The sequence below is a fragment of the Ruditapes philippinarum genome, unplaced genomic scaffold (genome assembly GCF_026571515.1).
Source record: "Ruditapes philippinarum isolate M1 unplaced genomic scaffold, ASM2657151v2 ctg1064_1_1_1_1, whole genome shotgun sequence".
Classification (NCBI taxonomy): Eukaryota; Metazoa; Mollusca; class Bivalvia; order Venerida; family Veneridae; genus Ruditapes; species Ruditapes philippinarum.
Window position 1 is genome coordinate 307,348 of NW_026854044.1, and position 21,917 is coordinate 329,264.

At 34.3% G+C, this 21,917-nt stretch overlaps 1 protein-coding gene across 3 annotated transcripts in view; it reads left to right on the forward strand.

Annotated features, from left to right (window-relative positions):
• The window catches only part of LOC132738775 (carnosine synthase 1-like), a 44,344-nt gene extending 29,727 nt beyond the window's left edge, over positions 1-14,617 (forward strand). For all 3 annotated transcript variants that reach the window (XM_060726371.1, XM_060726370.1, XM_060726369.1), the window contains 3 exons: positions 6,858-7,141; positions 9,888-9,974; positions 11,348-14,617. In XM_060726371.1, coding sequence (XP_060582354.1) covers positions 6,858-7,141; positions 9,888-9,974; positions 11,348-11,856 — 880 coding nt within the window. In that variant the 3' untranslated portion in view covers positions 11,857-14,617. The remainder of the gene's footprint in view (positions 1-6,857; positions 7,142-9,887; positions 9,975-11,347) is intronic.
• Positions 14,618-21,917: the final 7,300 nt, after the last annotated feature.

A 21,917-nucleotide genomic window follows, 5' to 3' on the forward strand; every position in this document is an offset into this window, starting at 1 on the left:
TAGAGTTATGCCCCTTTTACTTTGAAAATAATATGAAATTTTCAGTTTCCGTTCATTATCTCCCCAACAGTACAACATTTTCAACTCAAATTTGACATATGGATATGTCATGAGAAAATACAGGTTAAGTTTGAATTTGGTCATGGTTCGATGATTTTTGGCAGAGTTATGATCCTTTTACTTTGAAAATAATATGAAATTTTCAGTTTCTGTTTATTATATCCTCAACATTACAACACATTCAACACAAATTTGACATATGGATATGTTTTTGGAATGCCCAGGCCCAGTTCTAATTTGTTCATTGTTCAATGATTTTTGGCAGAGTAATGCCCCTTTCACTTTGAAATTAATATGAAATTTACAGTTTCTGTTCATTATCTACCCAACAGTGTTACATATTCAACTCAAATTTGACATATGAATATGTCAAAGGAATGGGCAGGTCAAGTTGGAATTTTGTCATGGTTCGATGATTTTTTTGGCAGAGTTATGTCCCTTTCACTTTGAAAATAATATAGATACATCTTAGGAATAAGCAGTTTAAGTTTGAATTTGGTCGTGGTTCAATGATTTTCGACAAACTTATCTTTCTTGAATATTGGAAAAATTTTGAACTTTCAGTTTCAGCACTCATACTTTTGTGGAAATATATGTAGCCATTATTTTGGCTACAAATATGAAATATGCTATTTTCAAAAGGTTAAGACTGAATAATTTCAGTGCCTTGAAAATTGTATGGAAATGGTTTGTGTTAACATTGAAAAGTTTTAAGGGCTTTGAACTTAAAATGAAAACAATAATTTGTGCAAACAAATTTGGAACTAAATATTATAACATCTGAAATTTTGGCTGCATGCGGGGGCATCCGTGGCATGATGACACATTTCTAGTTTTTATTATCCCTTGCTGAAAGGCGGCAGGGGATATAGAAATAGTCTCCCTCCTTCCTTCCGACATTTTTGTCCAGAGCATATTTCAACAGAATTTGAGGTAACAACTTGAAACTTCATAGGTGGATAGATCATATTGAGGAGGAGTGCAGTGCACAAGAATGATAACTACCTTGCATAATTTTTCAGTTATAAGCTATACTTTTTTTTTTGAAAAAAAAGTAGATGTATTGTGATAGTCCTGGTGGCGTTGCCGTAGCCGTTGCGGTATGCAAACTTGTACCTGGATCATAACTTTTTAGCTCACTTGTCACAAAGTGACAGGGTGAGCTTTTGTGATCGCTTTTCGTCTGGTGTCCTGCCGTCCGTAAACTTTTACTTTAAATGACATCTCATAAACCACTAAGCCAATTTCATCCAAACTTCACAGGAATGATCCTTTGGTGGTCACCTTTAAAAATTGTTTAAAGAATTTAATTCCATGCAGAACTTTGGTTGCCATGGCAACCGAAAGAAAACAACTTAAAATATCTTCTTTTAAAGAACCCAAAGAGCTAGAGCTAAGATATTTAGCATGAAACATCTTCTAAAGAGTGTCTACCAAGTTTGTTCAAATAAAAGCCCTGGGGTCAAAATTTGCCCCACCCCAGGGGGTCATTGATTTTCCTTATATGCATATAAAAAAAACTTAAAAAATCTTCTTTTAAAGAACTCAAAGCATATATGTGTATAGCAAAAATTTTAAAAATCCTCTTTGAAAAAACCCATTGAGCTAGAGCTCAGATGTTAAACATGAAACACATTCTTATGGGTGTCTACCAAGTTTGTTCTAATAAAAGCCCCTGGGTTAAAATTCGCCCTGCGGGGGAGGGGGGGGGGGTTAAGGGGGGAGGTCATTGTTTTTCATCTTACATATGTAGTAAAAACTTAACATTATGTTATATGTGTAATAAAAACTTAACATCATGAAGCATCTTCTAGTGGGTGTTCAAATAAAACTGGCCCCTCCGGGGGCCTATATACAGGTGAGCGACCTCAGGGCCTTCTTGGTGTATTGTCTTCATACTTGGCCACAACAATCCTTGGGACGAAAACTTTCAGTAGACCACACCAACCTTGACCTTCATCCATAAATGACCTTGACCTTCAAGGTCCAAAGTCCAAATTATGCTTGTTCTTGCTTTTATTGGGTGTAACTTTGTTATTTTTGAATGGATTGTCTTCAAACATGAACATAATAATCATCAAGGATAGCCCTTAAAAATAATCTGAGAGACCTTGACCTTCACTTATAAATGACCTTGACTTTGAAGGTCAAATTATTGAAATTTTTATTCTTTTGGCTATTATTGGCTGTAATTTTGTTATTTTCCAATGGATTGTCTTCAAACTTGAACATAATAATCTTCAAGGATAACCCTTAAAAAAACCAGACAGACCTTGACCTTCACTCATGAATGACCTCGACTTTGAAGGTCAAATTATTGAAATTTTCATTATTTTGGCTGTAACTGGCTGTAACTTTGCTATTTTTGGAGGGATCAACTTCATATTATAACAGAACATACTTAAGGACAAGACCTTGTTGTTTATCAAACACTTGGGATCTTTAATGACCTTGACATTGAAGTTAAATAACTGATTTTCTCAAGATTTGTGCATTAAATGATCATATATATTTATAGGTGTGTATATATATATATATATATACAGTCTAACTTGCCCATGCGACCACGTGTATTAAGCAACTTTTGTCTTAAACGACCACTTTAAATTCCCCCGGATCATTTTCTCTCTATATCTTTAATGTATTAAGCGACTTTTGCTCAACGTGACCAGCGACCGCTAATTAGTCACCTAATTGACATCAATCTTTTCATTAAACGACCACTTTTACCTGTAATTGTGTTTTTAGCGAACGCCACCTCGTTATGTCACAAGTGTCAGCAATCAAAACACAACAAGAAACTTGTGAAAAATTCTATTTCCCATACCGTTTTAGCGTATGCAAATGAAGTGAAGTATACACGTGACGTGTATTATCCAATAATATCGGATAAACAATGCAACGCTCCGCCCATACTGAGATGGTGTATACGCTTCGCTTGTTGACATTTAGACTGCTTTGAATTGACCTTGAACTTGATCAGCCATTAAATTAATTGTAACAAATAGATGTAGTTTGTTTATTTCAAATGAAAAAAAGCACAACAGAAAACATCTTCACTAATAGGGTTTTCGTGTTGGAGTCAAGGAAAAACAACGGAGAAGTTAAAAAATTCTGGAAAAAATGTCAAACATGATCAAAACTGTTTTGTCAATAAATATCAGAACGTTATTTTTACATTTGCATCCGTTTAAATGTTTAGATTATCGGAGTGTACTTATTATTCAACATTTATATAAAAATTAGGTTGATAAACAATCCCATCGAATAAAAAAGATGTCATTTATAAATTTTGACTTTTATATCATGCTGACTGTCTTAAGAGACCGTTTCATTAAGCAACTGTTTTTGGTGTTTCCCTTGCCTGGTCGCTTTATACACGTTTGACTGTATTTATATATCATCAACAGCGGCAGGGGCTGCTGCAGCTGATGATGATGATGATATATGAGGTCTTTTTGTAGAATGCATAGCGTGTATCTGTTTATAGAATGCATCGCGTTTATCTGCGGCGGCTGTGACAATGACGACAACAGGTGTATCTGTTTATAGAATGCATCGCGTGTATCTGTTTATAGAATGCATCGCGTGTATCTGTTTATAGAATGCATTGCGTGTATCTGTTTATAGAATGCATCGCGTGTTTCTGTTTATAGAAGGCATCAATTGTATTTGTTCATTATAGAATGCATTGCGTGTATCTGTTTATAGAATGCATCACGTGTTTTTGTTCATAGAAGGCATCGCTTGTATCTGTTTATAGAATGCATCGCTTGTTTCTGTTCATAAAAGGCATCGTGTGTATCTGTTCATAGGAGGCATCGCGTGTATCTGTTCATAGAAGGCATCGTGTGTTTCTGTTCATAGAAGGCATCGCGTGTATCTGTTCATAGAAGGCATCGTGTGTTTCTGTTCATAGAAGGCATCGCGTGTATCTGTTCATAAAAGGCATTGCGTGTTTCTGTTCATAGAAGGCATCGTGTGTTTCTGTTCATAGAAGGCCGTGTATCTGTTCATAAAAGGCATTGCGTGTTTCTGTTCATAGAAGGCATCGCGTGTTTCTGTTCATAGAAGGCATCGTGTGTTTCTGTTCATAGAAGGCATCGTGTGTTTCTATTCATAGAAGGCATCGTGTGTTTCTGTTCATAGAAGGCATCGTGTGTTTCTGTTCATAGAAGGCATCGCGTGTATCTGTTCATTGTACGCATCACATGTTTCTGTTTATAGAAAGCACTCAAGTTTCTGTTTATAGAAAGCATTCCATGTTTCTATTTATATATGCAAAATATATAGACAAAACTAATGTGACAAGACAGACCGATTAAATTTATAAAATAGAAACGTTAAGATTTGTTCAAACATTTCTTTGTTTGCTTTTAGAAAAAGTAAAAAAAGTCAAGAGTTGCCCCCGCCCGGCGGTGGCTCTGTTGCCCGTTGTTATTTTTCAAACTTTTTGTCCAGAGCATAACTCAAAAAGCTTGTGACATATCAACATGAAACTTCATAGGTGGATATATCTCACTCAGGAGGTGTGCAGTGCGTATGAATGATAACTCTACCCCTCATAATTTTTGAGTTATTGCCCTTTGTTATTTTTTGTACTTAATTTGAGTGGAGCATAACTCAAAAAGTCTTTGAGATGTCAACATGAAACTTCATAGGTGGATAAATCTTATTAGGAAGAGGAATTATATGCACAAGAATGATAACTCTTCCCATTATAATTTTTGAGTTATTGCCCTTTGTTATTTTTCATACTTTCTGTCCAGAGCTTATCTCAAAAAGTGTTAACAGGTATCAAGTTGAAACTTCAAAGGTGAAAAGATTTCATCAAGGAGGAGTGCAGCACATAAGAATGATAACCTACCCTGCATTATTTTTCAGTTATTGCCCTTTGTTATTTTTCATGCTTAATTTAATTTTGTCACGAGCATTACTTAAAAAGCCTTTGAGATATCAACATGAAACTTCATAGGTGGATAGATCTTATTGAGGAGGAGAGAAGCACACAAGAATGATAACTCTACCCTTCATAATTTTTCAGTTATTTTTCATGTTTAATTTTTGTCCAGAGCATAACTATAAAAGCCTTTGAGATGTCAACTTGAAACTTCATAGGTGGATAGATCTCATTGAGGAGGAGTGCAGCACATATGATAACTTACCCTGCATTATTTTCCAGTTATTGCCCTTTGTTGTTTTCAGCTATCAGTATTCACAAAGGTTTCAAATCTGTAATCACTTCAGCCATCAGTTTTCATTACCAAAAGACCTCTTAAAATTGAATTATTCTGCTCTACTACATATACATTCTTCCAATGAGCAAACACATTCGCCGAGGGATGGCCATGTTGACATGGCTCTTGTTTTATTCATATTTTTGTAGAAAAACAACTCTTTGTTGCTTCAAACTAAAATTATTTTAACTTTAATATGACAAGACTCACTTGATCTGCCTTTCAGTAGGGAAAACATATTTTATTTGTATACAGTAAAAACTCGCTAATGAGACCAAAGAAGGGACTTTACAAATCTGGTCTTAATAGCGGGTTGGTCTCATTAATGAGTTTGGCCAAACAGAAAACTAGGCAATATATTAAGGGGTACCATGTACTGTATACATGTTTAATTCTGGGCTAACCTATTTCAAATGAGAAGATATAAAGCATACTGTACACTATTATTTTTTTTATTTTCATTTATTTTCTTTTACTTTTTAACATTATAAAAATTTTAAACTTCTTTAGAGGTACAAAATGTATTATGAATGTCTTTAAACACAAACATATTTTTACATTCTTGTTAAAAGAATGACACGACTTACTCTATTAAATCACCATTTTACTACAAAGCACACCGAACAATTAACCTTTAATTATTTTCACAGTTTTCATCGCCGATAACAACTTCAAAAACCTAATCGTATTTGTTTAAAATTATGGAACGAAAGAGATAATGATAGCAGCAACACCTCTAAAAAACTTATTGAAAGTTTTCTGTTCAATACTTTGTTGTTTTAATCCCCCAGTTATGACATTAAAGGTGTGAAATTAAGAAATTATCGACAATATTATTGATCATTTCCGGGTATAATACAAAGTAACCTTGACCTCTGCCATAAACTGGATGTCGTTAAATGTCGTAAAACTAGGACAACTGTTGTTTACATCACGTGTCAAAAAGATTTCAGCAATATACACGCATGTCAATATCAAGGTGAGAAAGTGCCCGCGGTCGTATTTATGGGTTTCCAAATGTACAGAATTTACGAAATGGGACTGAATTTACTGGTCGCATTACGGAATAACGGGGTGGTCTCAAAATCGGGGTTAGCGACCATTAAAATAAAGAATAAAAAATTCGGGTCTTTAAAAAATCGTTCGTATTAGCGGGTTGGTCTCGAAAACGGGGTGGTCGTAAAGCGGGTTTTTACTGTATTATTCTATGAAAACAAATCGCAATAATTACCATCAAGACAAAAAAATAAATTTAACATCAACCATATTTTCCAATGTAGATGTAAATCAAACGCAGTATAGAAATGCTTGAATAATGCTGTACATGCATTAGCACTTATAATGAATATGATGCACTTTTGCAAGATAAAGTCACTGAAATACAGAGTTGAAATTTACTGAAATGCTTACTTTGAAACAACACAGAATTGTTTTTCCAACAAGCAATATAAGATGAAGGCTGCTTTAACTTTCCTGCGATATTAATAATAGAAAAAAAATCCCTCGTAATAACATGATGTATTCTTGATTTTTTAACTTTGTTTGTATCATATCTTTCAGTTTTAAGTTTCCAGCGATTCTCAAACTTGACAATGGTGCAGGAGGTGTCGGGGCTTGCATGATTAACAGCAAAGAAGAAATGAAGAAACAATTTCAACATATTACAAGCTCTCTGTGCTCTGATTTGGTCTATCCCGGGATTGGACTTGGTCGCGGCAATTCAATGACAACATTCGAATTTCACTGTGGTACAGAACATAATGTTGATGTCATTTTGTATGACAAAACTCTTGTATGGGCATCTATAACTGATAGCGGGTTAGTGAGACAGCCATATTATATAGGTAATTTCTATAGGTTAAGAGGTATAGGTAAATTGGTAGAAAATATTTTCGAGTTCGTGTTTTGCTGATAACTTTAAAACTTAATGCTAATACACTGGAGCCGTAATATAGCGCTCTTCAATATAGCGCTAATCTCAGTAGAACGCTCACATGCCTTGGCCCCCCCCCCCCCCCCCCCCCCCCAAAAAAAAAAATCGCATTTTTCGAAGATTATATTTTTTTCATGTATATCAATACTGCATCTTATCCACTATAACCCTTGTTCAATGTGTCAGGCGAGTGCAATAAACAGTCGTAATTACTTCAATCATGATCAGAAGGTGTGAAGTCATACACAGGTAAGCGTTAATCCGCTCTTTTGTTCATTTTGAACTGTTGATCAGTCAGGTATCAAACTGTTAGCTAAGACATGCAAACACTGAAGAGTTGAGTAAATCACACAAGCATACAATTAATTTTAAAAAGCATGCACTTTTGATCTATCGGCAAAAAATTTGTTGAAGATGACTGATTTTTTCACAAGAGACAGCAGGAAAGACGATTAATTTAGTCCCATCAACTAGGTATCAATTTTCATGACTACATTAACACTGTTGTTAGTCCCCTACCGGTTTACCGGAGGGGACTTTAGGTTTACCCTCCGTCCGTCTGTCCGTCCGTCTGTCCGTCTGTCCGTCTGTCAGTCCGTCAGTCCGTCCGTCCACAAAACTGGATCCCGCGATAACTTGAAAAGTACTGAAAATATTTACATGAAACTTGGTATATGGATAGATGGCAGTATGGAGATTATGCACGTCTTTTTCTTTTCTTCCTATGTTGAAAATTCTGGTTGCTATGGCAACAAATAGGCTGAAAATATGGCAAATTTTACACATAAACTGGATCCAGTGATAACGCAAAAAGTACTTTAAATATATTTATGAAACTTGACATATGGGTAGATGGCAGTCTTGGGATTATGCACGTCTTTTTCTTTTCTTCCTATGTTGAAAATTCTGGTTGCTATGGCAACAAATAGGCTGAAAATATGGCAAATTTTACACATAAACTGGATCCAGTGATAAAGCAAAAAGTACTGGAAATATTTTTATGAAACTTGACATATGGGTAGATGGCAGTCTTGAGATTATGCACGTCTTTTTCTTTTCTTCCTATGTTGAGAATTCTGGTTGCTATGGCAACAAATAGGCTGAAATTATGGCAAATTTTACACATAAACTGGATCCAGTGATAAAGCAAAAAGTACTGGAAATATTTTTATGAAACTTGACATAATTATGGGTAGATGGCAGTCTTGAGATTATGCAAGTCTTTTTCTTTTCTTCCTATGTTGAGAATTCTGGTTGCTATGGCAACACATAGACTGAAAATATGGCAAATTTTACACATAAACTGAATCCAGTGATAACTCAAAAAATACTGGAAATATTTTAATGAAACTTGACATATGGGTAGATAGCAGTCTTGAGATTATGCATGTCTTATCTGTTCTTCCTATTTTGAAAAAATATCAGTTGCCTTGGCAACAAATAGGCTTAAAACATGGCAAATATAACAATATTTGTGATTAGTCAAAAAGAGCTGAAAATTTTTATGAAATTGCATCTTTAATTCAAGAGTTATCTCCGCTTTAAGAATTTTGCTTTTAAAATGTTATATTTTGGTAACAGGGATGTTTTAAATATTAACTTTAGAGTGTCCTTCAGTCCGTCTGTCTTTCTGTTCATAAAAACTGTTTCCTGTGATCACTTTTAAAGAACTTTTCCAACAAGTTTACTTAAAATGGAGAAAAATTGAAACATTAGTGAATGGCCAATGGCCCTTCAGAATGTTGATGGGGTTCTAACCGGTAGGGGACATATGGATTGCTTGCAATACTATGATAATTGCTTGTTTTACTGGAAATTTATATACATTTGTGGTTTATATTTTTTAATTTCATGGTTATATTAAACATATTATTCAGTAATGCTTTACAAAATAATAAATAATAATATATAAAAAAGTTTGGACTGATATCAACTGATAGGTAAGTAAACAATCAATTCCACTAACAAGCGTCATATGTTTCGGCGATAGGTGGGGTAATGCGATATTTTCGCTATAATTACAAAATGAGCGTTATAAAAAGTTACTCGTTACAACGCTGTCTTGAGATCATTGACCCCAACATGAGCGCTATAACGGAGCTCCAGTGTACAACTTATTTCACACGAGATTGAATGTTTTTGCTACTCCTTTGCAAGTAATAGAAAGAGCATTGAAACACCAGGCTATTCTATTTGTACAAGGGGGCGTACCCACCGAGTATAAATCAGATTGCCTAGTGCCTTGATGTTCTTTCTCTTTTGTATCATAGACACAAATGATATTAAACCCCAGAAAAATGTAACCAATGCATGAGAATCTGAGTATGTTCTTTTCTATAGTTATCTTGTGGTTGCAATAAGTAAACCACAGCTATAGAGTGCAGGTAAACTCCAGTTAATTCATATTGCATGCATATGTATACGAAACAACTCCAACACATTTTTAACAGAAAAAGTCCCCAAACTATGACACAACAAGAATAAATACTTGGATTGAAACATTTTACACTACAAACTTAATTATTTTAAAATTGGTATATCCAAAACACCTCTTAACACCATTTTAATTTGAATGCATGAATCAAATGAATTTTGTAAACAAGAGATTTATGATAACATTTTTTAAAAACATTTTGCCTTCATTTTTCACTCATTAGGTACTGCTAAACGTCTACCTTCATATCTACCAGATGACAGCCGTAGAAAGCTAATAGACGCTGCCTTCAAATGTTGCTTAGGGATAGGTAATTTCAAATTTATTCGAAATCTATCTATATTAAAATATAAGATAAAATACCAATATTGAGACGCAACTCCTACGATCAAAATTTTAAACGTGTTTGTACATAGATATTGTAAACTATTTTTATGGTCCCTGAAAAATTTCAGGGAAGCATATAGTCGGCGCCTTGTCTGTCCGTCCGTCCATCTGTTAGTCTGTTGGTCCATTGTCTTGTCACGAGCATAACATGAAAACCCTTGGAGATAATTTGTTTAAACTTCATAGAGCGGTAGAGGGCATTGAGGCGGAGCGCAGTGTCAAAGAACCAAAACTCTATTATACCTGGTTTTTGAATTATCTCCCCTTATAGAAAAATTTTGTCCGGACATAACTCTAAAACTATAAGAGATATCAACTTGAAACTTAATAGGTGAATAGATCTCAATGGGTAGATGTGTAGTGCATAAGAACAATAACTCTTTTTGTCCTAATTTTGGAGTTATTGCCCTTTGTTAATTTTAACACTGAACTTTGTCCTGAACATAACTCTAAAACTATAGAGATATCAAGATGAAACATTGTAGGTAGATAGATTTCATTGAGTAGAAGTGCAGTGCAAAAGAACCATAACTCTGTTAAGCCTCATTTTTTTATTATCTCCCATTTTAGAAAAATCTTGTCCAGGACATAGCTGTTAAACTATAAGAGATATCAACATGAAACTTTGTAGGTAGATATATCTCATTGGGTTGATGTGCAGTGCACAATAATCATAACTCTGCCTTGCCTAATTCTGGAGTTATTGCCCTTTGTTTATTTTTACTTTTTGAAGTTGTCTGGGACATAACTTGGAAACCATAAGAGACATCAACAAGAAACTTTGTTGGTTGATAGATCACATTGATTAATAGTGCAGTGCAAAGAACAGTAACTCTGCCTTGCCTCATTTTGGAATTATTGCACTTTGAACTTTTTCCAGGGACATAACTCTGAAACTACAAGAGGTGTACTTTCCTGTGTCCAAAACCTATTAGGGGAGCATCACCCGGCTCAAACCGGGCTGTTGTTATTGGTCTTTTACTTTTTTTCCTCCATCTCTATAGATTTTTTATTAGTTTAAATTACTACGTTAATTCACACTCTAAAATGATGATTTTCTATTATCTAAAAAAACAATGAACAGAAAAGGATAACACCTTATCTGAGATATTATGAAAATACGTGAAATATCAAGTTTAAACAATACAACGGGAATGAGTGTGTGAGTGAGTGAGTTGGTGAGTGAGTGAGTTTCAAATACAAATACTTGATAAAGATACATAAAACAACAGTACTTATAAGTATATAAGTTATCATGTATGTGGATAATGTTAACTATAAATTTTATTACAAAAGGTCTAACAGATGGAACGTTCAATGTTGAGTTTATAATAACAGCCAACGGACCGAAACTTGTTGAAATCAATCCAAGAATGTGCGGCTACATCTTCAGGGATTGGATAATGAAGTTGTACGGAATTGATATCATGTTATATACAATGATGATATCTTGTGGAATAAAACCTGAAATACCAAACATCACAACGGGCACAATTCAGATGGGCGTAATGGTGATACCATCTTTCCATGGAAAACTTCTTACAGATGATTATCACAGAAATAAATTGAGTGAGATGATTGATCGTGGCGAAGTCCTTTTTCTACAGTTTGATAGTGTTGAGCATCCTCCCACTAACAAGGAACCTAGTTTAGGGCCTCTGTCCACTTTCGAGGAACCGTTTGGAAATGTTTCTGTGTCTGGTACAAATCCAATAGAAGTAAAGAGAAAGTTGATGGAAATATGTAGAGCGCTCGACATTGACCAAAACGATTATCAAGTTGACACTTTTATTATAAACTTTTGATTGTCACACTAGATTATGTACAAATCGTGCGTTGTTTTCAATTGAGGGATAGAACAACCATGAATATAATCAAATATGTAAACAATTTGTATCTTTTTTTAGCTCACCAGTGCCGAAGGCTCAGGGTGAGCTATTAGTATCAAAGGGGGATACTCCGTTGTCATGCGTCAACAAACATCTTCTCTGAAACCGCTGGACAGATTTACTAAAAAATTGGTCTGTAGCATCCTTGTGACAGCCACACCTAAATTTGCTCATATGATTTCAATTGGCCCCTTTTAGTGGTCAAGAGAGCTAAAAATAGAAAAACCTTTAGACAGCTTTTTCTACAGAACTTATTGATGGATGATCACCAAACTTTGTTATTAGCATTCTTATAGTAATCTTTTATAAAAAATTGCTCATATTTATTTGATTGGCCTCTTTTAGGGGCTGCTAAAGCTAAAATACCCCTGACCATGGCATTTCTTAATGAAAGGGAAACAACTCATGTTGGAATGTCTTTCATACATGTGAGTGATCTGTATGCTGATGAAATTATTTGAGGTCATGACCTCAGACAAGAGAAATGATATCTATGAAATAACTTGAGCACATTATAAGGACTTAGTATCAAGCTTTATTTTGTTCATTCATATTCATTTAATTACATCACTACATGTCTATTTATATTAACGTGGTTCTATGCCACACTTTGATAAAAAGAAGGCCACTATGAACAGATTCTGATATAGTATTAACGGTGTTCTTCTATGAAAATAACACAGAATTTTTAAGAAATGCAGCATTTTCATAGGACGACAAATAAATATGGACACTAAATATGTTAGTATTTTTCCGAAGCTGTTCTACAGAAATTAGAAACATTCTCCTGTAACTATCATTGCCTTTCTGAAAGAACACTAACATATACATAATAATTACCAAAAAGCCTGTCACTAATGATGATTTTAAATTGTAAGTGTTGTCAGAAATGGGTAATACTTAATAGAAAAGACAGTATACAGCTTTTTAATACAGTAAATGCTTATTTTTTTTGTGAATTAAGAATACTTTTTACATTGAATCAATAATTACACTATGTGCTTTGTATCTGAACAGAAAACATAATTATCTGCACATTGTTTTTCATTTGACATGCTTAAATAAGACCCTGAGCCCAAAACTCACTATGGCAAATTATATCTGTGGTACTATAATTTCTTGTGTATGCATTCTTGTTAGCTTATAATTTAATGTTGTGTATGCAATCTTGTTTTCTAGGTAACAATAAAATAAAATCATCAAATAACATTTAGCTCTAGAATTCAGACTCCCATTAACTCCCATTCTGTTCATCTTTCTAGGTCAGTGTACTCAGTAGAGAATTTTTCCACAGGAAATAAAATTAGGCCTAAAGAAAGAATACATTTGATTCTGTAACTTACAAACAAAGATGCTCTATTTTTTTATTGAATTTTGTTAAAAATTGTTGTTTTTTTTTGTCAATTTTTGTTGAATTGGATTCAAACTTGGAGAAAGCACATTTCAATAAAATTTGCCTGATGTTTTTCATGTGCATAATTGAATTTTGGTGTCAGTTGAGCTGTTATTTATATTTTTGAAAGATACCACCTACTTCCTTGTTGTTTTTTATGGTACAGACTTGAAATTTGGGTCAGGAATGTAATTTCTGATGCAAATTGAATTAAGATAGTAACTGACTACTTTTGATAGTAATGATATCGTTTGACCTTGTTTCTTGTTTTTTTATGTACTTAATTGAAATATTTGGATAATGGGTTTAATTTCTGATCCTGAATTGAATTTTTATATCCTCTAGCCTACTTTTGATATCATATGACCTTTTTTTAGCTCGACTTTTTTTGAAAAAAAGTAGAGGTATTGTTATAGTGGCGGCGGAGTAGCCGTTGCCGTCTGTCCAACTTGTACCTGGATCATAACTTTTTAGTTCTTGATGTATTGTCTTCATACTTGGCCACAACAACCCATGGGACAAGACCTTTCAGTAAACCAAACTAACCTTGAACTTCATCCATAAATGATCAAGGTCAAAAGTCAAAAATTTGCTTGGTCTTGCTATTATTGGCTGTAAAATGGATTGTCTTCAAACTTGAACATTATAATCTTCAAGGATATCCCTTAAAAATAACCAAACAGACCTTGACCTTCACTCATAAATGACCTGATATCAGTTTTTTTACTTACATGAACATACTTGAAATTTGTACAAGGGGTGTAATTTCTAATGCTGAATTTAATTTTGTTATCATCTGGCCTTCTTATGATATTTTTTTACCTTGTTTGGCCTTTTGTCATTTTTTTTTAAGTACAGTTATGCTACCATATAGGATTTATAAAAAGTTTGTTGTCCCAAACTGTCAACACCTTACATATTTTGCATGTGACATTTTGTGTATTCATTCACAAAAATTATATAAAAAATTGTTCCATCAAAATTAATTGTGCTAGTGGTCATTTATTCTGCATTATTTTATTCTACATAGTCTCATGGGAACACACTTGCAACATAGATATTTTTAACAAAGCCTTTTCAAAATATTAGGGCAAAATATTTCAATAACTAGAAGGGCAAGTAAAAATTGAGCTGGACTGGCCTTTTAGCAAGTTTATTTGAAAAATAACACTGAAAAACAGTTATTTCTGGTGAGCAACTCCAGGCCATCATGGCCCTCTTGTCTTAAATATTGAAGACATTTGAATACCAGTTAAAATACATAAAATAAAATGTAGTGCAATGCTTTATATCATAGTTTTTTTTTTAGCTCACCTGTCACAAAGTGACAGGGTGAGCTTTTGTGATCGCTTTTCGTCCGGCGTCCGTAAACTTTTACTTTAAATGACATCTCCTCATAAACCACAAGGCCAATTTCATCCAAACTTCACAGGAATGTTCCTTTGGTGGTCACCTTTAAAAATTGTTCAAAGAATTTAATTCCATGCAGAACTCTGGTTGCCATGGCAACCGAAAGAAAAAACTTTAAATATCTTCTTTTAAAAAACCATAAGAGCTAGAGCTAAGATATTTGGCATGAAACATCTTCTAGTGAGTGTCTACCAAGTTTGTTCAAATAAAAGCCCTGGGGTCAAAATTGGCCCCGCCCCGGGGGTCATTGATTTTCCCTATATGCATATAGTAAAAACTTAAAAAATCTTCTTTTAAAGAATTCAAAGAGCTATGGCAAAGATATTGAGCATCAAACATGTTCTAATAGGTGTCTACCAAGTTTGTTCAAAGGAAAGCCCTGGGGTCAAAATTGGCCCTGCCCCAGGGGGTCATTGATTTTCCCTATATGCATATAGTAAAAACTTAAAAAAATCTTCTTTTAAAGAACCAAAAGAGTTAGAGCTAAGATATTTGGCATGAAACATGTTCTAATAAGTGTCTACCAAGTTTGTTCAAATAAAAGCCCTGGGGTCAAAATTGACCCCGCCCCGGGGGTCATTGATTTTCCCTATATATGCATATAGTAAAAACTTAAAAAATCTTCTTTTAAAGAACTCAAAGAGCTATGGTTAAGATATTTAGCATCAAACATGTTCTAATAGGTGTCTACCAAGTTTGTTCAAATAAAAGCCCTGGGGTCAAAATTGGCCCCGCCCCGGGGGGTCATTGATTTTCCTTATATGCGTATAGCAAAAACTTAAAAAATTTTTTTGAAAAAACCCAAATAGCTAGAGTTAAGATATTAAGCATGAAACATCTTTTAGTGAGTGTCTACAAAGTTTGTTCAAATAAAAGACCTGGGGTCAAAATTGGCCCCGCCCCGGGGTCATTGATTTTCCTTATATGTGTATAGCAAAAACTTAAAATCTTCTTTGAAAAAACCCAAATAGCTAGAGTTTAGATATTAAGCATGAAACATATTCTAGTAAGTGTCTACAAAGTTTGTTCAAATAAAAACCCTGGGGTCATAACTGGCCCGGCCCCAGGAGTGTCATTGTTTTTAACTATATGTGTATAGTAAAAACTTAAAAAAAATCTTCTTTTAAATAGCCCAATGAGATAGAGCTTAGATGTTTAGCATGAAACATTTTCTTATGGGTGTCTACCAAGTTTGTGCAAATAAAAGCCCTTTGGTTAAATTGGCCCTGCAACGTTTGGGGGGGCCTATATACAGGTGAGCGATCTCAGGGCCATCATGGCCCTCTTGTTTCTTTGCTGTACGCCAATTACCTTATTTGGCCATATCAAGGCGGTCTATAGATTTAACTGGTTTTCCTTGGTAACAAACAAGTACTCAAATGACCGACTTCTTATCCCACATGATTTTGCATCATTAGACCTGAGATCAGTTGTCATGGACAAATTTCCCCTTAACTGAGAATTAAACCAGAGACAACTTCCCCTTGCGAAAAGCAGCCGGAAATTCTGTTCATATTTTTGTAGCATCGACTTTTTGGGTACTTATCATCTTATGGAAACTATTAATTTATCACATACCCATGCCGGCTTTTCGACTGTGTAAAATGGTATTGCACAGTCGTGCATATATTTTGACTTGACGTCATTTGCGTTATACAAACGCGCTAAATGTTAGCGTTACACATTAGGCGAGCTAATAAAAAATAGTTCTTTGGAACTTTACAACAGTCTTTATTTAGGGGATGTGATAAATAGAATATATTACTCATCTTGGGTGAGCTTTTGTGATCGCTTTTTGACCGTCCGTCTGTCGTCCGTAAACTTGAACTTAAAATGCCATCTCATAAAACACTAGACCAATTTCATCCACACTTCACAGGAATGTTCCTTTGGTGGTCACCTTTAAAAATTCTTCAAAGTATTTAATTCCATGCAGAACTCCAGTTGCCATGGCAACCGAAAGAAAAAAAATAAATATTTTCTTAAGAAAAAAATCAAAGAGCTAGAGCTAAGATATTTGGCATGAAACATCTTCTAGTGAGTGTCTACCAAGCTTGTTCAAATAAAAGCCCTGGGGTCAAAATTGGCCCCGTCCCAGGGGGTCATTGATATTACCTATAAAAAGTATATGCTTCTAGTAAAACCTTAAAAATCTTTGAAAAGAACCAAAAGAGCTAGAGCTAAGATATTTAGCACGAAACATCTTTAATGGGTGTCTACCAAGTTTCTTCAAATGAAAGCCCTAGGGTCAAAATTGGCCCCACCCCAGGGGGCATGCATTTTTCCTATATGCTTACAGTAAAAACTTGAAAAATCTTCTTTTAAAGAACCCAAAGAGCTTGAGCTTAGCTATTAAACATCTTCTAGTGGGTGTCTACCAAGTCTGTTCAAATAAAAGCCCTGGGGTCAAAATTGGCCCCGCCCCAGCTAGGGGGTCATTGCTTTTCCATTTATGTATATAGTTAAAACTTAAATAATCTTCTTTAAAATAATCTTAATAGCTTCTTTTAAATAACCATAAGAGCTAAAGCTGAGATATTTAGTATGAAACATCTGCTAATGGGTGTCTATTATTTTTGTTCAAATAAGGGCCCTCGGGTTAAAATTGGCCCCGCCACGGGGATCATTGATTTGTCTTATATGTATAAAGTAAAAACTTAAAAAAATCTTCTGTTAGAAAACCCAAAGAGCTAGAGTTTAGATATTAAACATGAATTATCTTCTAGTGATTGTCTTCCAAGTTTGTTAAAATAAAAGCCCTGGGGACAAAATTGGCTCGCCCAGAGGGGGGGGGGGGTCATTGTTTTTCCCAATATGTGTATAGTAAAAACTTTAAAAAAAAATCTTAGAGCTAGAGCGTACACATTCATCATGAAACATCTTCAAGTGGATGTCGACCAATTTTGTTCAAATAAAAGCCCCTGGGTTAAAATTGGCCCCGCCACGGAGGCCTTTATACTGGTGAGCGTTTTCAGGGCCATCATGGCCCTCTTATTTTATTAAGCTTTGAACTAACACTCATTCAAGATCCTCTCAATAAGATGTATTCGATTATAGTCATTTGATATACTATTTAGCTCGGTATCGTCTATTTTATCTTTAAAAATAATTTAACTTTTTTATTTAGTTTTTGGCATTTAATGGTAAAATAATATACTAGGACGAAAAAGAAACGCCGGGTAACCTATAATGATTGTTTTAAGGGATAAATTGTATTGGATTATTATACCGGTATTCATTTTTGTATGAAATGTCATCTGTAAGGAACCAGCTGTTGAAGTTTCAATCGATTTCCGATGCTGATTATGTGAAAAAATACCACCTTTTAACGATGACCCTTCTTGTTTTGCGAAACACGACCGGACATATCAGTATCTTGTGTGTCCTCCATGCGCAGCTGTGGCAGCCCTGATCCGTCTATGCATGGAATTCACCAGGGTGTTAATCATGGCCATGGGGATGTTATTCCCTTCTTCATGCAAGGCATGTGTCAGCTGGACATGATTAGTGGGGGCATTTGGACGTCTCCTTACCCTCCTATCCAGTTCGTACCACAAATGTTCAATTGGGGACAAATCTGGACTGAATGCTGGCCAATCGAGTGGGTGTATGTTACTGTTGGCAAGAAATTGCTGGCAAACTGGCGACATGGGGCATTATATAAATCTGACCGATTTTCATTATTTTAGGCCAAGTGTACCGGCGTTTCTTTTTCGTCCTAGTATAGATCGTTTTATTTGTTTGGGTCGTCAGACCAAACAAATAATGGTACCGAAATTTCAGAGTCTAATGTTGTTAATTGCAAATGCCGAAAGTAGTCCACTTTTTTGAAGCGGTTACTTCCCTTTCTATGTACACTAATGCCGAAAAATTCAGGGGAGATCACTGCGTAAAGATGGTCTAAGACAGGCACATTAATTTTCAAGCAAAATAATTCCGGAATGGTCGAAGATTTCTAATATTGTTTTATTGTATTTTCTGATCGAAAATAAGTAAATACAAAGCGGACATTCAATCTCTGACACAGAAGTTTACGACAAACCTAACAACAAGTAGTTCTCAAAACAGCTTAAAACTATCGATTTAAAAGAAAGAAATATTTTTATTTTGTTACAAGTATCCAACAAATTACAACGCATTCAAAGTTTAAAAATAGCGGTGGCTTATAGAATTGTCAATAAATGCATAATCACAAATTACGCGGATGAATATGATTTTATCAATGAAAATACTATTTTTAGCGATGTCGATTACCGAATACTACACAAACCGAGTAGTGGAATATATAGATTCTACATGTCGGACTGTTTGGGTGAGAAGATTTTCGCTAAATTATTTACTACAATTTTAAACAACAGGTTTATCATGAACTACCGAAATGCAATGGAAGTTCTAAATTAAGAATGACTTGATGTTATTCAGATATTGTTTGTATAACTTCTCCGTGGGGCAGGGGTAACGCGCTCGCTTAGTGAGTGAGAGGTCTGGCCCCGTGTTCACAAAGAAAAGATCAGGATCAAGTGATCCTGATTTTTTTTTATATAACTAATATTGATCGTATTTTGCTAGAATTGAATGGTACATAAAGTTAATGTAATATTTTGCTGATTTGCAAAGAAACAATCCTGTTTTGGAATAAAATAGACAAATAACGAAACAAATACAAAAATAATGGGATCAAAATGAGGATCAATTTTAGGATCAAGATCAATATTTGGATTAACTGTAAAATGCCCATATCTTTCAAAAATTACAATAAATTTATTCTTTAATTTCAAAAACATGCTATTTCAAGTCCCGTATTATCAAGTTAATATTAGATATCTAATCTATTAGAATTTACAATGGATAATATTTGAGTTTTTAGATTTGATCTTGATCCTGATCCTAAAATCTTTGTGTACACGTACGGGGCCTGGAGTTCAAATCCCAGTAAAGGAAACTTTTTTAAATTCTTTTTTAAGTGTCAAAAAACGTGTCTTTGTTACGGAAGTAGCCATGATATGCAAGGATAAAGTGTAGCTGTCATAAAAAATGAACATAAATGATATTTTGATGCAACTCTAAGTTATGCAGAATTCCGTATGTATCAAACTCTGGTGCCTTGCAAAATGAGTTATAATACATAAAAATAAACTTATACAGGAAAATACATACAGATATACAGTACGATTTTAGATTGCAAAGATCAGAAAATACCACAGAACTTGCAGCCCTTTGATTCTTTATAAATATACATATGCTTATAGTAAGCTCCAGGATTATTTACATCTGTGTTAAACAACAGTTAAAGTCATTACAAGCCCTAATTTAGTATAATGTGGTTTTCTTAAGGCCGTTTACATATAAATTCACCGTGGCTGAAAGGTTTTCGCGCTCGCTTAGGAAGCGAGAGGTCTTGAGTTCAAATGTAAAGGCAACTCATTTTTTTTCAAATTGTTTAAGTCAAATAAACATTGGATTGAATATCAGTGTTGCAATTAGTCTTATAGCCAATTTACTACAATTAAACCGCTGGAAAGCATTGGTGGCACTATACATATAATCCCACAACCTGTACCTTTCTTACATTCTGAGACCCAAACAAATTCAGCGCCTTCTGTGCTTTGATTCATATATTACATTATTATCATTAATATTATTTTGTAAAAGGATCACTTTTTATTGTACAACACGATGAATTGATAAAGGATATATTTAAGTCTTTTTTTATATAAATTATTTCATTAATAATATTGAGTGGTAAGAAAATAAATATTTCATGATTGGCGGTATGATAGTTTGCAAAAGTATTTACCTGTAAATCAATACAGTTAACATATATGCTGACGTTAGAAATATCCTAACTTATAGCCATAGCGTAATCTATTGAATAGGAACTTGCTGAACTACTCAATACTTACTGAACTATACACACGGTGATATCGACTTTTGCAGCTTACTCCGATAATGATAATTTTCAGGGGTTTCCTCAAAGTAATAATACTGTATATAATTTAAAGTTAAAGGGAAAGTAAATGAAAATAAACATCTAGTTTTCAAATTTATAAATTTGAATCTATTTCTTTCCGTCTGCAAACAATCATTACAGTGTTACTTAACAATTTTCTTGAATGTCTCCACACCGAGCTTATAGCAGTTGGAAAATTGCATGTTCGCAATCACCCTGTATGATTTTACATATACCTATTATATTTTCGTGAAACCCAACAGTGTGCGTTTGTGACCAGCGCAGGCTCATCAGGACCCATGTTCTTTATAAAAATGTTGCACTAGCTTTTAGCAAGCAGTATGGATCCTGATGAGACTTTGCGGATGCGCAGGAAGCTGGTCCAAAACGCCCATTGTTGGTTTTCACGTAGAGTGGCTCATTTATTTTTTAATGAATACTAATAACGTTATTTATCTTGGTTTTGCAACCAGAATAGCTGAATCAAAGTTTCAAAATACAATTCAGAAAAAAAAAATCCATGACTTGATCAAAACGTGATTAATCTCTCTATACTCATACACGCTCTAAAACCGGCAACCATGGATCAACATGCCGGAGAGAACAACAATGGCAGGGGCAGGGGTAGAAAAAGGCCACTAGCAGCATTGATAAGAGAAAATCAGCTGGCATACAACAAGTTCATCACAAAGAAAGTTCCCAAATTTTTAAGAGAACTCTGAGTCAGCTCCGATGATAAATGAAAAAGAAAATACATAAATGCACCATCGGACAATTAAATGTCATATAAATATTAACGTGTCTTTGTCTTTATCAACAGACAAATTGTAACTTCCGATACACCCATGTACAGTATAGAAGAGAAAGTTCGATGTTCTGAATTGTGACTCTTTTTCAGTGAGAAATTCTCCGCAACATTTGTTCGTTATCAGATGTCTGAGTGAGCTGCAAAAGTTTGATAGGGCGTTTAGTACAACAATTGCACGACCGAATAATGTTAACGTCATCGTGTTCGACTTTTAGTAATTCAATAACTTTTTAACCTTTCACTTTAAGAATTTTCACGGGTTCACTCAAGCATGAGATTTTCTTAAATATGTTACAAAAAGACTATCTCATCACATTATGGGTAACCAAGTTATTATTATTATCCATATTTGGGACTTAGTTTTTTCTTTATTCTTCTATGAATTGTTTAAGTAATAGAAGATTAATTATTATGCG